General features: G+C 37.2%; 1 protein-coding gene across 2 annotated transcripts in view; it reads left to right on the plus strand.

Annotated features, from left to right (window-relative positions):
- Positions 1-20525, plus strand: part of lrrc38b (leucine rich repeat containing 38b) — a 78992-nt gene that overhangs the window by 18131 nt on the left and 40336 nt on the right. The window contains exon 7 of one of the 2 annotated variants that reach the window (XM_087272905.1): positions 15705-17341. In XM_087272905.1, the coding sequence (XP_087129031.1) occupies positions 16714-17341 (628 nt within the window). In that variant the 5' untranslated portion in view covers positions 15705-16713. 2 annotated transcript variants of the gene reach the window in all.

Below are 20525 nucleotides of genomic sequence, written 5' to 3' on the forward strand. Positions count from 1 at the left end.
AAAATTCTCAAATCGAAGAACTAAAAAGACTGCAACAGAGACAAATTCGATTAGTCAAGTGAAGCGGAGCAGGCATGGGAATGGATGTGTGTGTGTGGGCACATGTGTGTAGGTCAGGCTGTGTGGTGCAATACTGTGACAGAGTCGAGGAAGGTGAGGTGCATTAGCCGTTATTGTTAGCTTTTGGTGTGTTATTATGTGTTTGTAGCTTGATTCTATGTTTTGACATAAAGTGCAGCTCAGTTACTGTAATTATTTAGAGCTAGACTTTTCTACATTTCCTGAAGAAAATGTAAGCCGAGCTGAACTCATGACCGTGGTGCTTGAGTGTTGTAGGTGGTTGCTGAAAGTGTTCGGAGTGGTTTTTAGTGTGTTTCTACAGTACGTGGTTGCATACAACTGGACCGAGTGAAATGTATTTACCACCAAAGCTCAATGCTGAAAAAACTGCTTCATCTATGAGCCGTTTCCACTGAGTGGTACGGTACCGTACGGTTCGGTTCAGTGTGCTTTTATGGCCATTCCAGCTGTCAAAAAGTGGCAAGAAGCGAACTGTACTTTACTACTTTTTGGGTACCCTTTCGAAAGGGTACCTAGCACCACAAAAATGTACCAAAAAGCGGAGCTAGACATGCAGCTGAACACTATTGGTTTACAGAGAAACGTCACTAGTGCGGGCACAAGCCAGGTGAACGAAAACAATGGGAGCGTGTTTTTTAAATGCACAGCCGAGACATTACACTGTAATAATATATACATATAATAACAAGCCATGATCGACCCACGCTCGAACAAACCTTGTCGTTGTCTTGCCACAAAGCCAAGAAGAAGAGCAGAATCTACCTTGTGCCCCATTGTTGTTTACAAGGCCGTCTAAAGAGCGAGTGGTATTGCTTTTTCAAGAGAGCTCTTGTGCGCGTTTGCACAATTTTTTTCTGTGAACAAACTGCCATGTTTAACTATTGTCATTACCCTTTGGACTATTATTAACTTGGAATAATAGAATTAATCTCTAACAGAGGTTAATTGTGCTGAAGAAGATGAAAGATACAGATGAGAGGTTTGCACTGACTGTGGGCTATATGTTATGTGTAGTTTTTGAACGAAATAAGGATTAAATGTATGCTGTGTGTAGTTTTTCTGTAATTGGTAACATATTGGAGACTGTAAGAGGCTGTATGAGTTAATATAAGTTGCATTTATTTATTTATTTATTTTATATAATTGCAGACGTTACAGTTGGCTATTTTGTTTTGCAATCATTGATCTGCAGTTATTAAATCATGTTCATAGAAAGGTTAGTAATGAACATTTATACACATGCATTTATGTGTTTAAAGCCTCTGTTTTGGAAGAAATACTTCTCATATGATATGTGAATGACCAGTACAGCTTTACTTTACATTTTCACGAGCGAGAATGACGTCGACTAAAACTTTCTGTCGTACACAACATTCATTCTCCACCACATCCATTGGGACCCTTTTGGCAGTGGAAACACAAGCCTGGTGCAAGTTTAGGGTGCAATTAGACTGAACTTTAAATTCAAAATCTAAAACAAAGCATATCCCTGTATGGGTCTTGTATGTTGTTTGTAATATAGTATACTGTCTGTAATTGATTGTTAAATGAAATAACAGTTGATCCCTGAAATTTGTGAGACCGGACATCCCTGAAAATTATTGAAAATAACATTGAAAATTTTGAAATTAGTCAACATAATACCATAAATCTAACATGTTGGAACAGATTTCCTTGATTTATATTTTATATATATTTTAACTGACTTCAAAAGGATCTAAAAAGTAATGCTGATTAGATGATTAATGTATTAATATTATATAATTAAATAATCAATAGATTAATCTATTTGCAAATTAATCACTTGCTGAATCCTAAGTTGTTACTATGCGCTTGATACTGTGTTCTAAATGGTTGCCGGGAGTCACTTGTATGTTTGTGGTGTTTTCTGCATTAGCAATGAATATATTTCGTTCATTCATTCATTCATTCATTCATTCATTCATTCATTCATTCATTCATTCATTCATTCATTCATTCATTCATTCATTCATTCATTCATTCATTTCATCATATCAGGGGTCACCACAGCAGAATGAACCACTTTCTATTTCAGCAGATGTTTTGATGATGCCCTTCCAGCTGCAACCCAGTACTAGGAACACCCATACACTCTCACATTCACACACACTCATACACTACGGTCAGTTCTGCTAACTCAATTCACTTTGGACTGTGGGGGAAACCGGAGAACCCGGAGGAAACCCATGCAAACACTGGGAAAACATGCAAACTCACCACAGAAATGACAACTGGCCCAGCCAGGACTTAAACCAGCAACCTTCTTGCTGTAATATTATTCAGTGCTAACTACTGAGTCTCCGTGCCGCCATATATTTATTTATTTATTTATTTATTTATTTATTTATTTATTTATTTATTTTTATTTCTTTGCAGACATCTTTCAGTACTAACCTGAAAGCTTGTTAAACATCAGTTCTTCAACCTTGTGTTCATGTAATGTCCTTCTCAGCAAAACAGAAAGTGCTAGCAGCTACAGCCGCATGTCCATCCACAGTTACCACCTCTGGGACACACAGTGCTGACGAGGTTAAGCCTGAACCAGTGTGAATTTACTGCAGGGCTTCATGGGAAATGAGCACCGGTGATGACACCTGTCTGCTCGCTGCTGTCACATGCTCCCGTCACTCTCACTGCTGTCTGCTCTCATCAGTTGTCAAGGCCAGACAACGCAGGCAAAACCATTGTTTTTTCATGCATTTTTGATTTTTTGCAGTCTAATTTAGAGAAACATCCAAAATGCACTTTATTAATTAATGTTCATAGATTTAAGTTACAGTTCATATATTTAAAGGCAGTTTTCCCAAAATTATTATTATTTTTTCTGCACTGAGCCATAATTCTTCACTTTAGCATCACTTACACCACAAGTGTCAACCTCAAGGCCTGCCATATCATTTTTTTGGGCCCATGAGATCACGTGGTTCATGTGATTTTAACTATTCATTTAAGTAAACCGCATACAAAGTCATGAAATTCCCAATGTGTTTGCCGCAAATGTGCAGAATTCACTTCAATCATGTATTCTGTGCAAGTTTTGTTATTAAACTCAAGCTGAAAATTTGTGAGGCAAAAAGCTTCCCGCTGATTACCATGAGTGAGACGCTGTGCTTCACATTTGTTATGAACCCAGCAATAAAAGTCCATCTTGCTTTACCAACTAAAATCTCCCATAATGCATGTTTATAGTGAAATCCAGCTCAATTTATTCAAAGTTCCATAGTTCTGCTTCTCTCAAATGTGACAAAGTTTTAGAGAAAGGTAATGACTTTTGATGATATTTGAATTTAAAATATCTGAAAGTACTTTTAGGGAGTTATGTGGGTTTCTTGATAAAATTATTCATGTTAAAATAACCCTGGAGAAGTAACATCTATTTTACAATAATGCAAATACATGTATTATTTAGATCTAATATGTTATAATAAACAAAAGAGACACGTATTTAACAGCATGTTAAGGAGTAGTAACATTTATACAGTTATATTATACAGGCTCTTTGAGGGCTGCAATAATCTTGAAGATGCCTTTAGTGAAATTGCGTTCGTCACCCCTGACCTACACTAAACTTCACAGTTTTAATAATATCTGTATTCTGTATATTGGTTTTCACTGTGGGATTTGTTTAATGCTAACATTTTTGTGTTAGAAATGTATGCAGATTAGTGCATATTTCAAGAGTTCACACTTAGATATTGTTTGACAACTGTTAGCAGGTTTGGCATGCTGTCCCGAGAGAGAACCCTGAGCTTGGAGATAGTTGAGCCCAGGGCTCCCGCCAGGTCCGTAGAGCATGTGAGGGGAGTACGAGATCAGGTGGTTCTCGAGAGCTCCCCTGTGGTAAAGGAAGAAAGGGGGAGAAGGGGTGGATGGGGTTTTTTTTCGGAACACGAAGATAAGGGAGTAGATCTAGCTAAGCTACGTATAGTGAGCTAGGATTAATCTGATTGGCTAACTACTAAATGTAGATGGGTTGCCAGCTGCAGTCAATCATATCACGTGCTCCTCTCGAAATTAGTTTGTAAAACTTCACTTAATGAAATAATGCCTCAGTTGGATATTTAAATATTAAGAAACTTGTAATTCAACGTTCTTAATTTAATCAATTAACTGGGCAAGTATGGTATTTACTATTAGTTTTTTTTTCTATTCATCTACAGTCTCTTACTTGAACTCTACAGCTTTCCATACCTTAAACGACCGTCTCAAAAATCCTAATCCAAAGGTGTCTTTTTCTCCATTTCACGCTCTGTCGCTTCAGCTTTCAGCCGCACAGCTATTAACAGGAACAGCCTGTATTTTGTGACCTTTTATCTTTGACTGTATGATATAAAACTGCTAGCATAATAAAGTATGATATACAATTTATCCTGACATTTAATAGAGGGGAGGAGCACCTTTATGGCCAATGACATTGGTGTATAATGAGCTTCTTTGACTCTCTCACCACTTATTCCAGCAAGGCTAATAGCAGATTAATTGGACTCTATAGGCAGATAATGTGTTTTTGTTGTTTAATACATGCTGTAGCTACACCTTCACAACACTGCATTGAGCTGAAGATGAGGATATTATGATTAGCCATCCTGACAGTTGCAATATGCTGTGTGGCGATTTATATTTCAGAAGCATAATAACCTTCAGACAGTTCTCAGCAGACAAGTCTATTAATTTAATTGGGAATGAGTTGTCACAGAGATGTAACAGCAAACACAAGGGGTTTGCAAAAAAAGTGATGCTCACTCATGCAACCAAAAGTCTTGATTTTGCCTTCATAGTATAGTACTCTTGGCATTGAATTCTGTTGAATACAGAACATCCACTTGAGTTTAATTGAAAACATTTAATAAAATTAAATGTTCTTAAAAATTTAAAAGGGTGACATGGTGACGCAGTTGGTATCGCGGTCGTCTCACAGCAGTTAAGTCATTGGTTTGAGCCCCGGCTGGGTCAGTTGGCATTTCTGTGTGGAGTTTTCATGTTCCCCCTGTGTTTGCATGGGTTTCCTCTGGGTGCTCCAGTTTTGTTGCGGCTGGGTGCTCCAGTGCTGGGTTGCGGCTGGAAGGGCATCCGCTACATAAAACATATGCTGGATAAGTTGGCGGTTCATTCCTCTGTGGCAATCCCTGATTAATAAAGGAACTAAGCTGAAAATAAAATAAATGAATAATCATTTAATATATAAATATATATGTATGTATATATACTATCTATTGAAATAAAACTGCCACAGAAATTATTTCTATTATTAAAGATTTAATTATATTTAACTATGTTCATTTGTAAAAAAATATTTAATAGGGGTACACTCAAAAAAATATTTTGCTGCTTGCTTAAAATATGTATTTTAAAAGAGTTGAAACGGCACAATTCTTAGGGTTTTAGGGGACAAATTAATTGTTTTATGTTCAGTCTACTTAAATTTGTAAAAATAATTAATTGTAATGTAATACATGTTAAATAATTAACATGTATGAATTGTGTGGAAACCAGAATTTCCACAGTGTATTCAAATTTTTAAAAAGATAATTGTTAGACATTAGTATAAATATCCCATTCTATCCATACATTTATTATAACAAAATATGACAAATGTATAACAAAATAATACTATGATTTATTAAAATGTATACAAGTTCTGTCTAGTTGTTCAATCTGGCTGATAGCCATGTGCTATATTCAGGTAACAACATCACTCGTACAGCCTCTTTACCCTTGTGTATTGCTCCGCCCACATAAAGTGACAGCAGATAAATAAACTTACCACAGTTTGACTAATATTGCAGCTGTTGGACAATATAATATACTTTTGAGGCTTTTAGGTGAGAAAGAAGTTGTTTATATTGCAACTACGCAGTTTATTTATAAGGACAGCGCCTATTTTAAATATTAATAATTTTGAAGATTCACTGAGTTCATGGCCATCAGCCTGTCATACTGAGCAAAGCAAAGACTGTTGACGCTCTGCCACAAGATGGCGACAGAGACTGCATAATACAGAAAAACTCAGCGTTTTTTTAACTACACCTGATTAAATCATTATTAAACTGGTTACTGATTTTCTAGGTTAACTTCTTTCTTTTGTATGTTGGAGTCCTGTATTTACACCATAGTAATCTGGTAGTGTTTTCTTTGGCTTTTTCTGGGTTAATTATTGTAATATCCCCATTGCAACAGAGAAATACTGGGAAATCTCTGTAGACCGTTCAGCCTTATAATCTTAAAATGTGAGCAAAATCACCTGCTTTTTCATCACTTTAGACATTACGCTAGAGAATCATTCAAATACTAGCTCTAAAGTGACGCTGGTGAAGTAGCAATGGTTTCTGCTGTTCTGACGTCAGTTGCAGATGTGAATGAATAGCTGTAGAAAGTAATTCCTCATACAAAAGGGTTTTTTGTAAAAGGGTTTGATTTTCTTTTTTTATGTACATGATTTTGCTGTCAAACTGTTGTATAAATGCAATATCAAACTCGTAGCAGTGTGACATGGCTGTATATTGTCACTGTTGGGGGCACTAAGGCACTTGATCTGCAGCCTCGAGCCAATACACACCTCCCACCAGTGCCGATATACAGCCATATCACTGCTACTCATGTGATATTGCTCATATAAATAATATAATAGTTGCTTTATAAATACTAAATGTTATTACGGTATATTACCAGATAATTTCATCATAAATGCTTTATTCTATCAACAATATATTTTAAAATATTATTGTAACAATGCAACAGTTTTATAATATATCACCACCATAGTTAAATATTATTATACATGCTTTTAAATAACTACCTTTAATTACAAATTGTAATCCATATACTGTATGATTATTGTTTCTAAGTATTATTTGTTTACTATGGTAAACAAATTTAAATTACTACCTTTAATTACAAATTGTAATCCATATACTGTATGATTATTGTTTCTAAGTATTATTTGTTTACTAAAGACATTTCATTGGCACCCTGGTAAAGCAATTCCAGCTGTGTCCACTGGAGGGCCGGTGCCACCCATGACACTATCCAAAATTACTCCAAAGCCTGTTAACACTTTCAAACAGGTTGTGGCTTAAACAATCAAACATGCAAACCTATGACTTTGTTCATAAAATGTTGTCGTTAGCATAAAGCAACCATAATCGTGAGATCCCTCTTCACAAGGCAGAATACTTGACATCTGCTGAAGCGGAGAAAAACATGGAGCTCACTTTGATAGCCCTGTCATCATTTGGCTGTCATGCTCACATAAACGCCTCCTGTAATAGCACGGGTGTGAAGGATGCTGAGACGCTAATGCTGTCGACTAGCAAAACCGAAGCCAGACTCGGGGATGAGGACGGGCGGCAAGGGCAGGTGGCAAACAACGTGATTAGGGAATGAAAAACTAAATGGATGTCACCTCTAGCTCGCCCTGTTTGTTTTATCTTCTCTCCTTTTTTTTTTATTTTTTTTTTTACTTTTTGTCTCAAGGCGTATTGTGTCATTGTCGCCTCACGGTGTTCCTGTGGGGGAGGGAGGCAAGCGATTCGCGGATTCGCACCCATTCCTCCTGCTGAGACGTGACACAGTTAAAAAGAGGAAAACAGTGAGTCCCCACCACAACACAATCGATGTAATGCCCTCACAATCCATACTTTTCATTTCCTCCCACTATGTGTCCAGAACTACTGTAGACTCTGTTCTTGATGCTAGGGTTGAAGCTGGAAGATAAAAAAAGTCTAATTTCGCTCACAATATATATTTATTAGCTTCAGATATACGTGCTGATAGCTTTATAGTTGAGATGAAATCATTTTGATTTTCATTTCATGATTTTTCTTACCTGTTGCAAAGTAGAGTAAGGGAGAGCGGGGACAAAAGTACAATAAAACCTATTTTAAAAGATAATGTTTTTGACAGAAATATATTTTTTCTGTGGTCACTAACTCATAAGTGTGGTCTATCAATATCGGGTGGTGTTTTGAACAAATCTAGAACAACTTTAAAGTAATTTACCTTCAAACATATATTGCACTGTTACTTTTGACCCTTTCAGTAGAGACAAAAGAAACACACAGGTGAGTTAAGGCTGATTTATACTTCTGCATCGAGTGATTAGTGTGACAATGCTGCCTGCCTTGCGTGTAGTTGTGCATTTATACTTCTGTATGCTGTTTGTGTTGCTCTGCAATAACACTTCAGAAACGTTAGCTGGTGTTTATGTTCCTCTGTGTTGAGTTTCTTCCCAGGTCTTTTGTTTCTCTGAATGCTACCTTATTGCCCACATTAACATGGGAATAACATGCAGCTGGGACTCAAACCAGTGACCTTCTTGCTGTGAGCTGACATTGCTGACCCCTGAGTCACCGTGCCACTTGATTTAAGGTTACAAGGGCAAATATATTAATAATAATAATAATAATGAGAATAATAATGATAATAATAATAAAAACAAAAAATAAATACAAAACAAAACCTCTTAGTAATTGTTTCATCCATGCTTCTGCCCAATACACCAATTTTTTTTACAGATATTTAGACTGAATTTGCATAAGAAAAGCAGCAAAATGGTTTTCAACTGATGATAATAAAAATTATAACTATTTTACAATGATTTCTGAAAAACCATGTGACTTTGAAAATTGGAGTCATTACAAAAAAATCATTACAAATAAAGTCTAATAGTAAACTGTTTATCACCTCAATTTTCATCAAAATAAATATTTAAATTAAATATTTTTAAAGTAAAATCTGGGTAAATCAAGTAAACCAAGTAAAATCTGCCTTGGTGTTCATGAGTTTTTCTTTTTAATCTTTATCTTTTGAACATTATTACATGACAACACTATAATTTAGCCTAAACCCCTCAGAACTAACTGCTTGGAAAAGAACAAATAGTACATTTCTCCATTTGGCTCCACATACTGTAATAAACAGATTTGCAATGACATGAAATTGATAAATGATAACAGAATTGTCATTTTCAGGTGTTGTATCCCTTTAAAAAGTCGGCTCACTGACAATCCTAATAAATCTTATCAGGACTGTTCTGTTTCCTCATTGTATCTGCTCCTGTCTGTGCTCATTTTCACAATGCACATCTGACCTTGAGGCACACGACTCTTCCAAAAGCTTTCAAGAACAAGGCCCTGGTAAACGCAGTAAATCTTTTTAGGCAAATTACGCTTGATGTGACATTGGTACATCGGCTGTAGGTCATAAGGTTATTGCTGTTTTATATCCACCATGAGTAAATGGAGAATGATAATGGATCTTTCGGAATTTGTAACAGGGATATATTTATGCAGCTCTATCCATTAATGTCGACGCATGATATACATCTCATGTGACTTACAGGTTCTTATTCACACCAACATGTCAGATTTATTTTTAGAAGCTCTCACTTTTGCTTGGTAATACATCGCTTGTTTATAGTGTGTAGCTGAAGAGTTATGTAACGCAGCGTACTTGTGTGAATCAACATTATCACGGCTCAGGATCAGATGTGTCCGCTTCCATCACCTGCTCTTCTCCGCGATAACACATTCATCCTTGATATCTAAGCGCTATTCTGACTTGGCGCAAACTTGCCATCTTTTCTTTCTACCCACAGCTTTAGTCTCGACAGCTGCCTGAGTGTTTTAAATGTCCAGCACACATTCCTCAAAGGGAGGTGACATTTCAAGTATTTCCAAAGCCTCTTTTTTTCGACCTTCCTCTGGGAAAACGTTGGCCTTTTGCTCTATTCCAGGACCAGTTCGCTCGGTCCAGATGCTTATCGCTAACAATTGTGAGATAACCCTTAAAGCGGCTTGAGTCTAAGAATAAAAGGGCAACATCCGCCAACACCTGTTGTTTCTATGTCCCCCCCCACTTGTCCCGCACTGGACATCCGCCTCCATGGGCCACTGGCACCCTGCTGAGCCAAACAACATGCTGCACTTGACATTCATTACTTATTGATGCACAGGGCTTTAATTGCATCTGGGGAGCTTTCAGCTTGCTTCCTTTCAGCAGCTGGCTTTCCCATACCGACCCAAACCAGCTCATTCATGGCCTCATACTGGCTTTTGCTGGTTGACTTGCCCTTTAGCGATGCATGAACAAAACAAAAGGTCCACTGGGTTGGTGGTTCATTTCAATAAAAATGATTTACTTAAAACTAGGTATGCTCCGATCAGGATTTTTGCAGCCAATACCGAGTACATGTATTGTCATGGTGATCGGTCGATACAGAACACCGTTTCCTTGTCATTGTGATTGGCGATACAAAATACAGATTCCTTGTCATGGTGATCATCCGATATCGAGTACTGATTCCTTGTCATTCTGATCGGCGCATAAAGAGTACTGATTCCTTGTCATGGTGGTTGGCCGATATGTAGTACAGATTCCTTGTCATGATGATCGGCCAATACAGAATACCGATTTCTTGTCATTGTGATCGGCCGATACAGAATACAGATTCCTTGCCATGGTGTTCAGCCCATCAAACAAAAGGTGGGCCTTTTTCTTCAGATTCCAGAGTTTGTTTGTTGCTTCATTACATGACACATTTAGGTCTGAGTAAAATCTATCCCTACTCTCTTTAAAATCAAGTGTTCTTCACGCTAAGAAAAAGGCTTTTATTGTTTGTTTTTGAAAAACTGTTCTCTGAAAAGTGCTTTGAGAAACCAAAAATGGTTCTTCTTTTGCATTACCCCAAAACCGCCTTCCAAAATCTTGTTTTTAGGAGTGTAAAGACCAAATAAAACTGAAGTGTGAACATGCCTAATTTGTATGATGGACACACAATCAAGTTCAATCGATCTGAGAGGTCGAGGCTGGTTTTATAAGCCTCGGAGGCCACATTTACAGCTGTCTGCACTCCTGAGCAGACTGGCAATTCTGTAATATTGTGCAAACCATGTCAGCCAAAAGAAATATTTCTTCTTGTAAAAAAATAAAGGAAAAAAAATAACCTCTGGGCGCTCTGGTTTCCCCCACAGTCCAAAGACTTGCACTATAATTGAATTGGACGAACTATTTTGGCTGGAGTGTATGTGTGTGAATGCGAGAGTGCATGGGTGTTTCCCAGTAATGGGTTGCAGCCAGAAGGGCATCCGCTGCATAACACATGCTGAAATAGTTGGCAGTTCACTCTGCTGTTCAACCCCTGATAAATAAGAAACTAAGCCGAAGGAAAATAAATGAAGGAATGAATGAATAAATGAAGTTTTGCAGTGTGTGTTGTTTCAGATTTTTATTGTCATGTTTTTGTTTCTTGGTCTACGTGAGCTGTAAAGTTGAAGACAAAATTTAATATAGGTGCATTAGTGTGTTTAGAAACTCTTGCTTGTTGTAGTTTGTGGTGCAATGGAAAGTTACAGAACTATTAATGTTGTTGACTATACTTGTTTCTGTGCCAAAATAGCAGTTGTAGCAGAAAGCAATGATGAGAAACAGATTTGCTTTGTTCCCTCTCTAACATTGTCCTACCAAAAAAAATCCTTCCATCTTCTTTTTTTAATATGCCCTGTCATAAATAACAGTGTTTTTGTCCCATATAAAGTTCGGTATTTATTCACAGAGAATGGAAAATCATGATTGCATTCCCCTGTCACAGATACACATGCCCCCTGCATATTTTCCATGTGCATCTAATTAATTGTGCAGTTTTATGGTAATATGGCCTCATTCCAAAGATAATTTGAGTGATCCTTCAAAAGGCTTCCGTTCTTGGACCGGGTCTGGTGTCTGTGGGGATGAACCGAGAGGAGACTTAATTTTACACATGCAAAGTTAACTATGGAACTTCAATAGAGAACTTTACCTTTGGGAATGCGCACCATTAGGAAGATGTAAGGAATGTTCTAGATACATCTTCAATTTTCTTGCATTGCAGGATCCAATCTGCTTCGTGTCTTAGATCCTTTTTACATTTCCAAGTGGGCACAGGAAGCATTTTATTCTGTAGATAATGAATGCTGAATGCTATATACATTTATATCTTATTCATTTGCACATTCATCCAAATCAGAAACCATGTCTTACAAATGTATTGTGATAAAAGGATTACATTTGCATTAATCCTCAAGCATACCTTACTGCAACCCTTTAAGTGTGATTTTTTTAAACAAATGTCATATCATTGTCTTTGAAAAAAATAACATATATCGATTTCTTTGTTTTTCCAATTATTATTACTTATATCCATCTAAAAATACAAATAAAAAATGTGTTTATTTAAGTGTTCCCTATTCATTTCCTATGGGACGAATTATGGAGTTGGACTTGAAGTGGACTTAACTTTGCTGAATCAAGCCCTCATTTTTCTGTTTGCTCAAGTGGCAAAGTAGCCAAGTTTTGAATTTTTGGTGTGTGTGTGTGTGTTTGTGTGTGTGTGTGTGTGTGTGTGTGTTTTTTAAAGAAGTCTAATGATTAATAGACATCTAAACATAGGCTAAAACAAGGCTAAATTTGGGTTGTCAGTGAAAATCTAATAGACGTCTAAGAGTGGGCCAAAACTAGACTAGTCATCAAACAAACAGAAATGAATGACTACACATATAAAGTCTGTCCTATCACTCTATTTGACGACTAGTCTAGTTTTGGCCTATTCTTGTCAAATTGTCTGTTTAGATGTCTATTAGATTTTTACAGATTTTCATTTGTTATAGCCAAATTGTCTACGTTTAGATGTATATAAGACGTCTATTAAACACAAAGTTGTTTGCTGTGCTCAGACCTTCATTTAGGTATACGTTTAATCTGTGTTGTGTTGCATTTATTGATTTTTATTAGACAAATAAAAAAAACTTTCAGTATTTCCCATTGACTTCCTAGTGGTCATATTGTGTGTTTAGAAGGCAAATTTAGGCAAAGTTTTGAACTGCTCAGATTACTCTCCACACCAGACCACAAAAATACCTCTAAAAATTATGCAATTCTGAATGTGCCTCACACGTGTGAGTGGGCAGGACAAACCACTTGTAGAAAACACACTCATTCATCTTTTCGATACTTCGACAGACACTTGCATTAGACCCTTTCTTAAAATCACTTCATATGTCTGTAATACAGAGTGCATTTCTGAGTGTGCTTCACAAACCACCTGAAGAAACCACCTCTCTCTCCGAATACACTGGACACTTTACTTAAACTCCACCTTACAAAGACTCAATAAGGAAAACAATGTTTACCTAAGAATGTACCACAGATTATGTTGCACTACTTGTTTTGTCCTTTGCACAATATCTTGCAAAATACTGTTATACAATATATTGCACAATACTGTTATGTCTTATTGTTATGTCATATTTGTATAGTCTGTCTTAGGTTATGTGTATAGTTTAAGGATGTATAGTTGTAACTGATGGGGACGCTTACAACGTTGAGGATCGACTTGCAGTTCTTTATTCAAAAGAGAATGGTGAGGCAGGTATGGTCAACACAAGAGCAGAGCAGGAGCATCAAGGTTATGCAAAAAAGTAGTCAGGGTCACAGGCAAAGAGATCAGATCAAGCGACAAACAACATAAAACAATTAACAAGGCGAGGGTCAGAAAACAGGGCAAGGCAAGACGATGGAACACTTCAAAATGTTACAGGGTGTTAACCAAACAAGACTCAGCAACATGTGTGTGTTTTAAAGGTGTATACATAGTCTGTGTAATTAGTTCTGAACAGCCTCAGCTGTGTGTGTTTGCAATCATGGGGGATCTGGACCAGTTGAAGTGCATGATGGCATTTGTAGTTTATTAAAGTGACAGATTTGTAGTTCTTCAGTGATCTGCACTGGCTGGATTGCTGGTGACCGTGACAATATATGCATTCCTCTCCGGTATGTTAGTTATGTATAGGTTTAAAACAGCTCTTACGTTCAGTGTTATGTTCATATTTATGATTGTTTATTTATGTAGTACTGTGGTCCTGTGAAACATAACTATTTTGTTCCGCTGTATTTCCACACATGTAGCTGAATGGCAATAAAGTTCAACTTGAATTAAAGAAAATCTTTTTTTAAAATCTAAATAAAATGGTTTTGCTCAAAATATCCTTGATGTGAATCATCACACCCCCAAGGTAAAATGGATAAACAGGAAATGAAATTAAGTATAATAAAACAGGGCTAAATCCTAATCATTCATTTGAACTGCTTTTAACTAGTATAAACTATTTAATGTTATTAAAAAAATCTAATAAATCTAATTAAAATAGATGTATTTTCATATTAAAACAGAATTCATTGATATGGGATTTCTGGTTTAAGGTTTTGAACACAGACAAACATACAGTTGAAGTCAGAATTATTAGCCCCCTTTTAATTTTAATTTTTAAAATTATTTCCCAAATGATGAACATAGCAGGAAATTTTCACAGTATTTCTGATGATATATTATCCTCTGGAGAAAGTCTTATTTGTTTTATTTCGGCTAGTATAAAAGCAGTTTTAAATTTTTTGAAAACTATTTTAAGGTCAAAATTATTAGCCCCTTTAAGCTATATATTTTTTCGATAGTCTACAAAACAAACCATCATTATACAATAATTTGCCTAATTACCCTAACCTGCCTAGTTAACCTAATTAACCTAGTTAGGCCTTTAAATGTCACTTTAAGCTGTCTAGAAGTGTCTCGAAAATGATCTAATAAAATATTATTTACTGTCATCATGGCAAAGATAAAATAAATCAGTTATTAGAAATGAGTTATAAAAACTATTATGTTTAGAAATGTGTTGAAAAAAATCTTCTCTCCATTAAACAGAAATTGGGGGATAAATAAATGGGGGCAATAATTCAAGGGGGCTAATTATTCTAACTTCAACTATATATGTAAAAAAAAAAAACATAAATGTAGATGGATGACCACATGCAATACATTTCAATATGACATATTTTAATCTTCTTTTTTGTGCAAAAGAAAAAGGTAGCTAAGATCATTGTGTTCAAGGCGAATCTGGCAGAGAGAGCATGTCTTTCTCAGTGTCAGTTTTAAAGCCTGCCTTTATTCTGGTCGAGTGCACTAAGCAGTGAGCTTTAAATTACAGTATTCACTCTAGGTCACGGCTTATCGAAATAAGCTGTTAGATTGCAAACTGATATCACTGTGACCCCATTGTGCCATGTTACACATATACGATTAATGTAATTTTTCTATTTTCTTAATGTCGTGACCAAATTCTGCTCTCCTAATTCCATTTACCTGTCTGGGGATGCTGATGGAGCTGTGTGCAAGTGTGACTCTGTCTAGCTCCTCCCCACTGTCCTTTACTAAGCAGCAATGATTGAGTGAACTGCCTGACGAAAGCAAAATGAAAGAAGACGTGCCCTTTGCTTCTAGAAAGTTCCCTAATTAACTGTGGCACTGACATCTGCTTAGTAAAATACAATAAAACATGATAAGTGTGGGTTTTGCTTTGAAAAAAAAATCAGGGACTGGTTTGATATCGATTTATGTCAAATGAAGGTCAAGCTGAGAGAATTACTAAAACCTGTTATGTTGGACCAAATGTTTTTCTAGATTTGTTGATATACAGGATAGATTTTAAAATTGTGGAGGAGGATATAATAATACAAATGCACAAAAACATGAATGCATGTAGAATCTGTTGTAATTGTGTGACCATTTATCTCACTAGGAAATGACATCACGTGTTGAGTGCATGCTCGACTCATCCCTCCATATTATACAGCAAAGACAACACAGGACAAAAGCACTGGAGTCCATGAGCCAGCATGCTGGTAGACTTCCCCCGTTCCCCACGCTGGTCTCTAATCTGCATGCAGACAACTTCTGTGTGGATATTTGGATTTCCTCACCATAGCAACAGAGCTGCGAAACCGTGCTGTACAACCTCTCATCAGACAGAGTCGTGCCTGAGCATCGTACAGCGCGCGGGAGCCAGACCAAAGGAAGACAAGAAGAGGAAAAAGAGAGCGGTGAAGAGGACACCGCTGCACCTCATTCTCTGTGGGAATTCTCCTCATTAGGACCATGACAGCTCAGTTACAACGGCTCCGAAGTGCCAAGGGTCATGTTCACAGCCGCCAGTCAAGCAGTCATTCCAGCGCTCAGCTGAGAGACAAATGGAGGGATGCAACAATTTTACTCTTTGCTCACCATGACCGAGCCTCTCTATGCTGAATCCTTTTGTGTCAGACTGCCAGGATTCGACCAAGCGCGGGTTAATTGCGAGAGAGCGGCTGGAAGAGCCCCCTCCTCTTCCACGCTGCCAATCTGTCCGTGCCTCCGATTTTCCACTCATTCTGCCTTTCTGGTCTCTGTTTACCTCTGTCTGCTGATTTCTCCACCCCTTTCCCTCTGTCTCTCATGCTTTGGCACTCCCTCCCACAGCTCGCTATCTCTCCTCCCCTCGTGCCTTCAAAGCCAGCAGTCTGCTCCTCACTCCAGGGCTGCTTGCTACATGATCTCTCGGAAAACAGCGTGCACGTCTTTCTCGAGCAGCTCCATGTGCAAGTCTTGAGATTTCTTGCCCAGGACGGCAGGATGCTCCTGCGCTGGCACTGATTCCTCTATTTCTCTTCTCGACTTCCCCTTCCCCTCCCCTTTCCTCATCTCCTGCCCTCTGACCCTCATCCCCTTCACCCCTGACCCTATTTCCTCTCTTTTCCATTTCTTTATTGACCATGTTGCCATGTGTCTACCGGCTCCAGCCTGTCCTCACCTTGCTCTCCTTCACTTTGTTGACTCAAGGGGAAAACTGTCCAGCCATTTGCCTTTGCCCAGACCCTCACACTGTGGACTGTAGTGGGCGCGGACTTACCCGTCTTCCAGACGAGATCCCCTTGGATGTGCGGAGGCTGCTTTTGGCGGACAACTGGATCCCCCGGATTCCTTCGGACTTCCTTGTGCTTTACAGCGACCTGGTCTACTTGGACCTTCGCAACAACTCACTTTCAAACATTGAGCCAGGGACTCTTAGCACTTCCTCCAGGCTGGTTTTTCTGGACCTCGGCTGCAACAACCTGACGGAGATCCCCAAAGGGACTTTTGGAGAGTCAAGAAGCCTAATTAAGTTGCGCTTGGGCAACAACCCATACTTGAGCATGGTGAATGAAGATGCTTTCATGGGTCTTACTTCTTTGCGTGAACTAGAACTAGAACGAAATGCCCTGTCCGGGTTACAGGTGGGCGCCCTGAGCCAGCTGCCCTCCCTTCGGGTAGTAAGGTTAGAGGGCAACCCTTGGGTGTGCAACTGCAATTTTGCCAACCTGTTCACTTGGCTGGAGGAAAACAGTCACAAGCTTCCCAATGGTAAGTTATTAAATTTGACATCAGTTATTGTAGCTTGTTGAATCTTCTCTTAGTGTTGCATAAATCTTACTGTATGACAAGATTCTTTGCTATTTATATTACTTCAGATTTAACAAGGGACTTCTTCCTGTGATCTAAATTTAGCCCTCTCTCTCCCACCCCCACAATGACTACAAGGGATTTCCAGAGTAATGATAGATAAATGAGGACAGCACAGAAACATTGTGCGACCCCTCTAAGTATGCAGCGATGCCCTTATCCTCTACAAAGCTCACGTTTTGCATTCCATATGGTAATGGTGTTTGTGTACTATATATGCGTTTTGCATACCAAACACCTGCTCATTTTGCCAGGCCAGCGTGCTCGAGCATGATATCCCTCAAATCAGCTGGTTATGGACATGCTATTTATATGGGAACTTTCATCAAAGTCGTCTCCTGCTGTGATGCTGTTCTGCTGTTCATTAGGGTTACAGTGATGGAAATAATCTGTTAATGCTAATCTAATAGTCTGTGCTAGGGTTCACAGAGGTTAAAGGGATAGTTCACGCAATAATACATATCCGTTCATCATTTACTCTACTTAATGTCATTCTTTTCTGCAACCTGATATTTGGATAATGTCTCTGTGTGTTTTTTTTTTTGTTAATGTAGTGGAGGTCAGTGGGGTCTCTTGTGGTTTTGGACCTCTTTAACTTTTCCTTAATAGTCAAAAGCTGTTGAAATATTCTTCAAAATATCTACTATGTTTCTCAAATAGAAAACATTTGGCACACATTGAAGATGAGTAATGTTTTAGAAATGAAGGGTTCTCAATTTAAGATACTACATGTATGATGATCCATGATGATCTATTTTAAATAGAATACTGTGGTAATGATTTTTAAACCGTAACAAACACAACAACATTGTACAATGAATTGTGATCCATAAATATATAACCATTGCATAACATAATATATTGTGCATATCAAAACAACCAATTCATATCCTCAATGTTTGATTTAATAGTCACAGAATGTTTTTGTAAAGGCTGATTAGTACGTAAAAATCTGCTTGTTCTAGGTTAACTTTTCAGGTGTAATCTCTAGTCTTAGACTAGTCATAAAACATATTTCTGAGACTGAGAGAGAGAGAGAGAGAGAGAGAAAATTAAAGATCCCCATTCCCAGGAGAAGAGTCACAATGGAAGAAAATATCAGCTTATACAGAGATTCAGTTCATTGTGTGATGAATAAAGCTCAGTGTTGCTTTGTGAAATAGATAATGATGTAAAAGGAAGCTGGGGAATTTCCACTGGACATTTTATTTGACATTCATCTACAGAAAATATTAGAAAGAAACATATTTACCCTCTGTGGATGCCTGCATTTATATTGCTTAAAGCAAAACATACATTCCTCTAGTGACTGAATAGTAGTCACATCAGTGGTTTTGCACATTTCTAGCAAATATAATAGCTTATATAAAATACAAAAACAGACCACAAAGATTGCCATCACCCATTTATATTCTTCAACACATAGTTTACAATGTTTCCTCTGAAGCTGTTTCATCCTGCTTAAATGAATATGTTTATCATGTAGCAAACCCACAAGTAGCATAAACCCATAAATCAAATGGTGAATAAAAGGATCTTATCTCACGCTATCTATGTGCATGTTAGATTATTCCGCAAGAGGAAAGGGAGATTTACAACTTGAAATTGTTTATACAAACCAAGTCATCATTTCTCTGTGGATAAAATGGAAAATAGATAACTCTGAGCAAACATTATATCTAATGGGCAAACACCACGCAAGTCCCAGAGCTTCATTATGTGTCATTTAGCTGAGCTGCTGGTGCTGTTTGTTTACATACGAACATGACCTTACTTTACTGCAAGGAGAAGTTCAGAGCTGCTCATGTGGAGCAACCACTCAACGCCTAATAAAAAAGCCTTGTGAAATGTATGATCTTAAAGGAACACTCCACTACTTTTAGAAATAGGCAGATTTTACAAGTTCAAAGGCAGAAGCGCTAACCGCAGCTAAATGTTTTTACATCTGACTACATTACAAAATCTGTGGATGGATAAATACTGTGAACAATTTTGATGAAAATGTATGGGGAAATGCTTTTGCATGTCAAGATAAATAGTATGTGTGTGTGCTGGCACTCACCAGAGCACGCGTCAAGCAACTGAAGCAGAGCTTGAAGCTAAACAAACAGAGGTTTATCATAAGCATTTTATCCATAATTTTTACACAGTTGGCTGAATGTGTCTGGAAAAATATTCAAAGGCTTTTATTTTCCCAAACAGCGCAGATGTGAATGTGTCCTAATGTTTTGGGGAGCGTTTCCCAAACAACGCCATAACTCACGGCTGAAATATCATAGTACGATGCATCGTTTGGGAAAAGAACAATGTAATCACGAGTGTTTGCCAAACCCCCTAGTTTCTCTGTCGCAGATCCATCGCCCGAACCACCTTAGTTATAACGTAAAATGCCTTCTTTGTAAAAACAACTTCTTTCGAGAAGAACCCCATCATTTCTTTGTGCAAATTTTAATGTTTTACACACACACACACACACACACACACACACACACACACACACACACACACACACACACAATAAAATAAAATCCAATATTATATTTGGTAAAACATGCACTTTTTTTCCATATTAATTAAAATATATGTAAATGGCACACATACTTTACTTTACTTTACTAATATTATTGAGAAGTTGAACATTACATATTCTGTTTTAAAACATAATATCACTTACAAAAGCTAACACATATTTTAATATCATATATAAATCATAGAAATAAAAAAACTTATGAGGCTATTTAAATAGATTTAATTTAATAATCATATTATTATTATTATTATTATTATTATTATTATTATTATTATTATTATTATTATTATGTAGGATATTGTTTATTTATTTTAAATTTTTTTGAAAAGTCCACTTTTACAATTTGACACGTGTAAACCACTGCAGAAAGTTCTAACTAGCAGGCCCATGTCATATAGATACTTAATAAATAACCCACTATAAACTAAAAGATTTACCGTATCTTTTTTTATATATTATAAAAATATTATGTTTTTTATTTTCACAAGCTTTAGAGGCGTATTATAAATTACACTTTTAAATAAAAGGTCACCTATAGCTTTCGCCATGAGGCTG

Source organism: Danio rerio, chromosome 11, assembly GCF_052040795.2.
Source record: "Danio rerio strain M-AB ecotype USA chromosome 11, GRCz13ab, whole genome shotgun sequence".
Classification (NCBI taxonomy): Eukaryota; Metazoa; Chordata; class Actinopteri; order Cypriniformes; family Danionidae; genus Danio; species Danio rerio.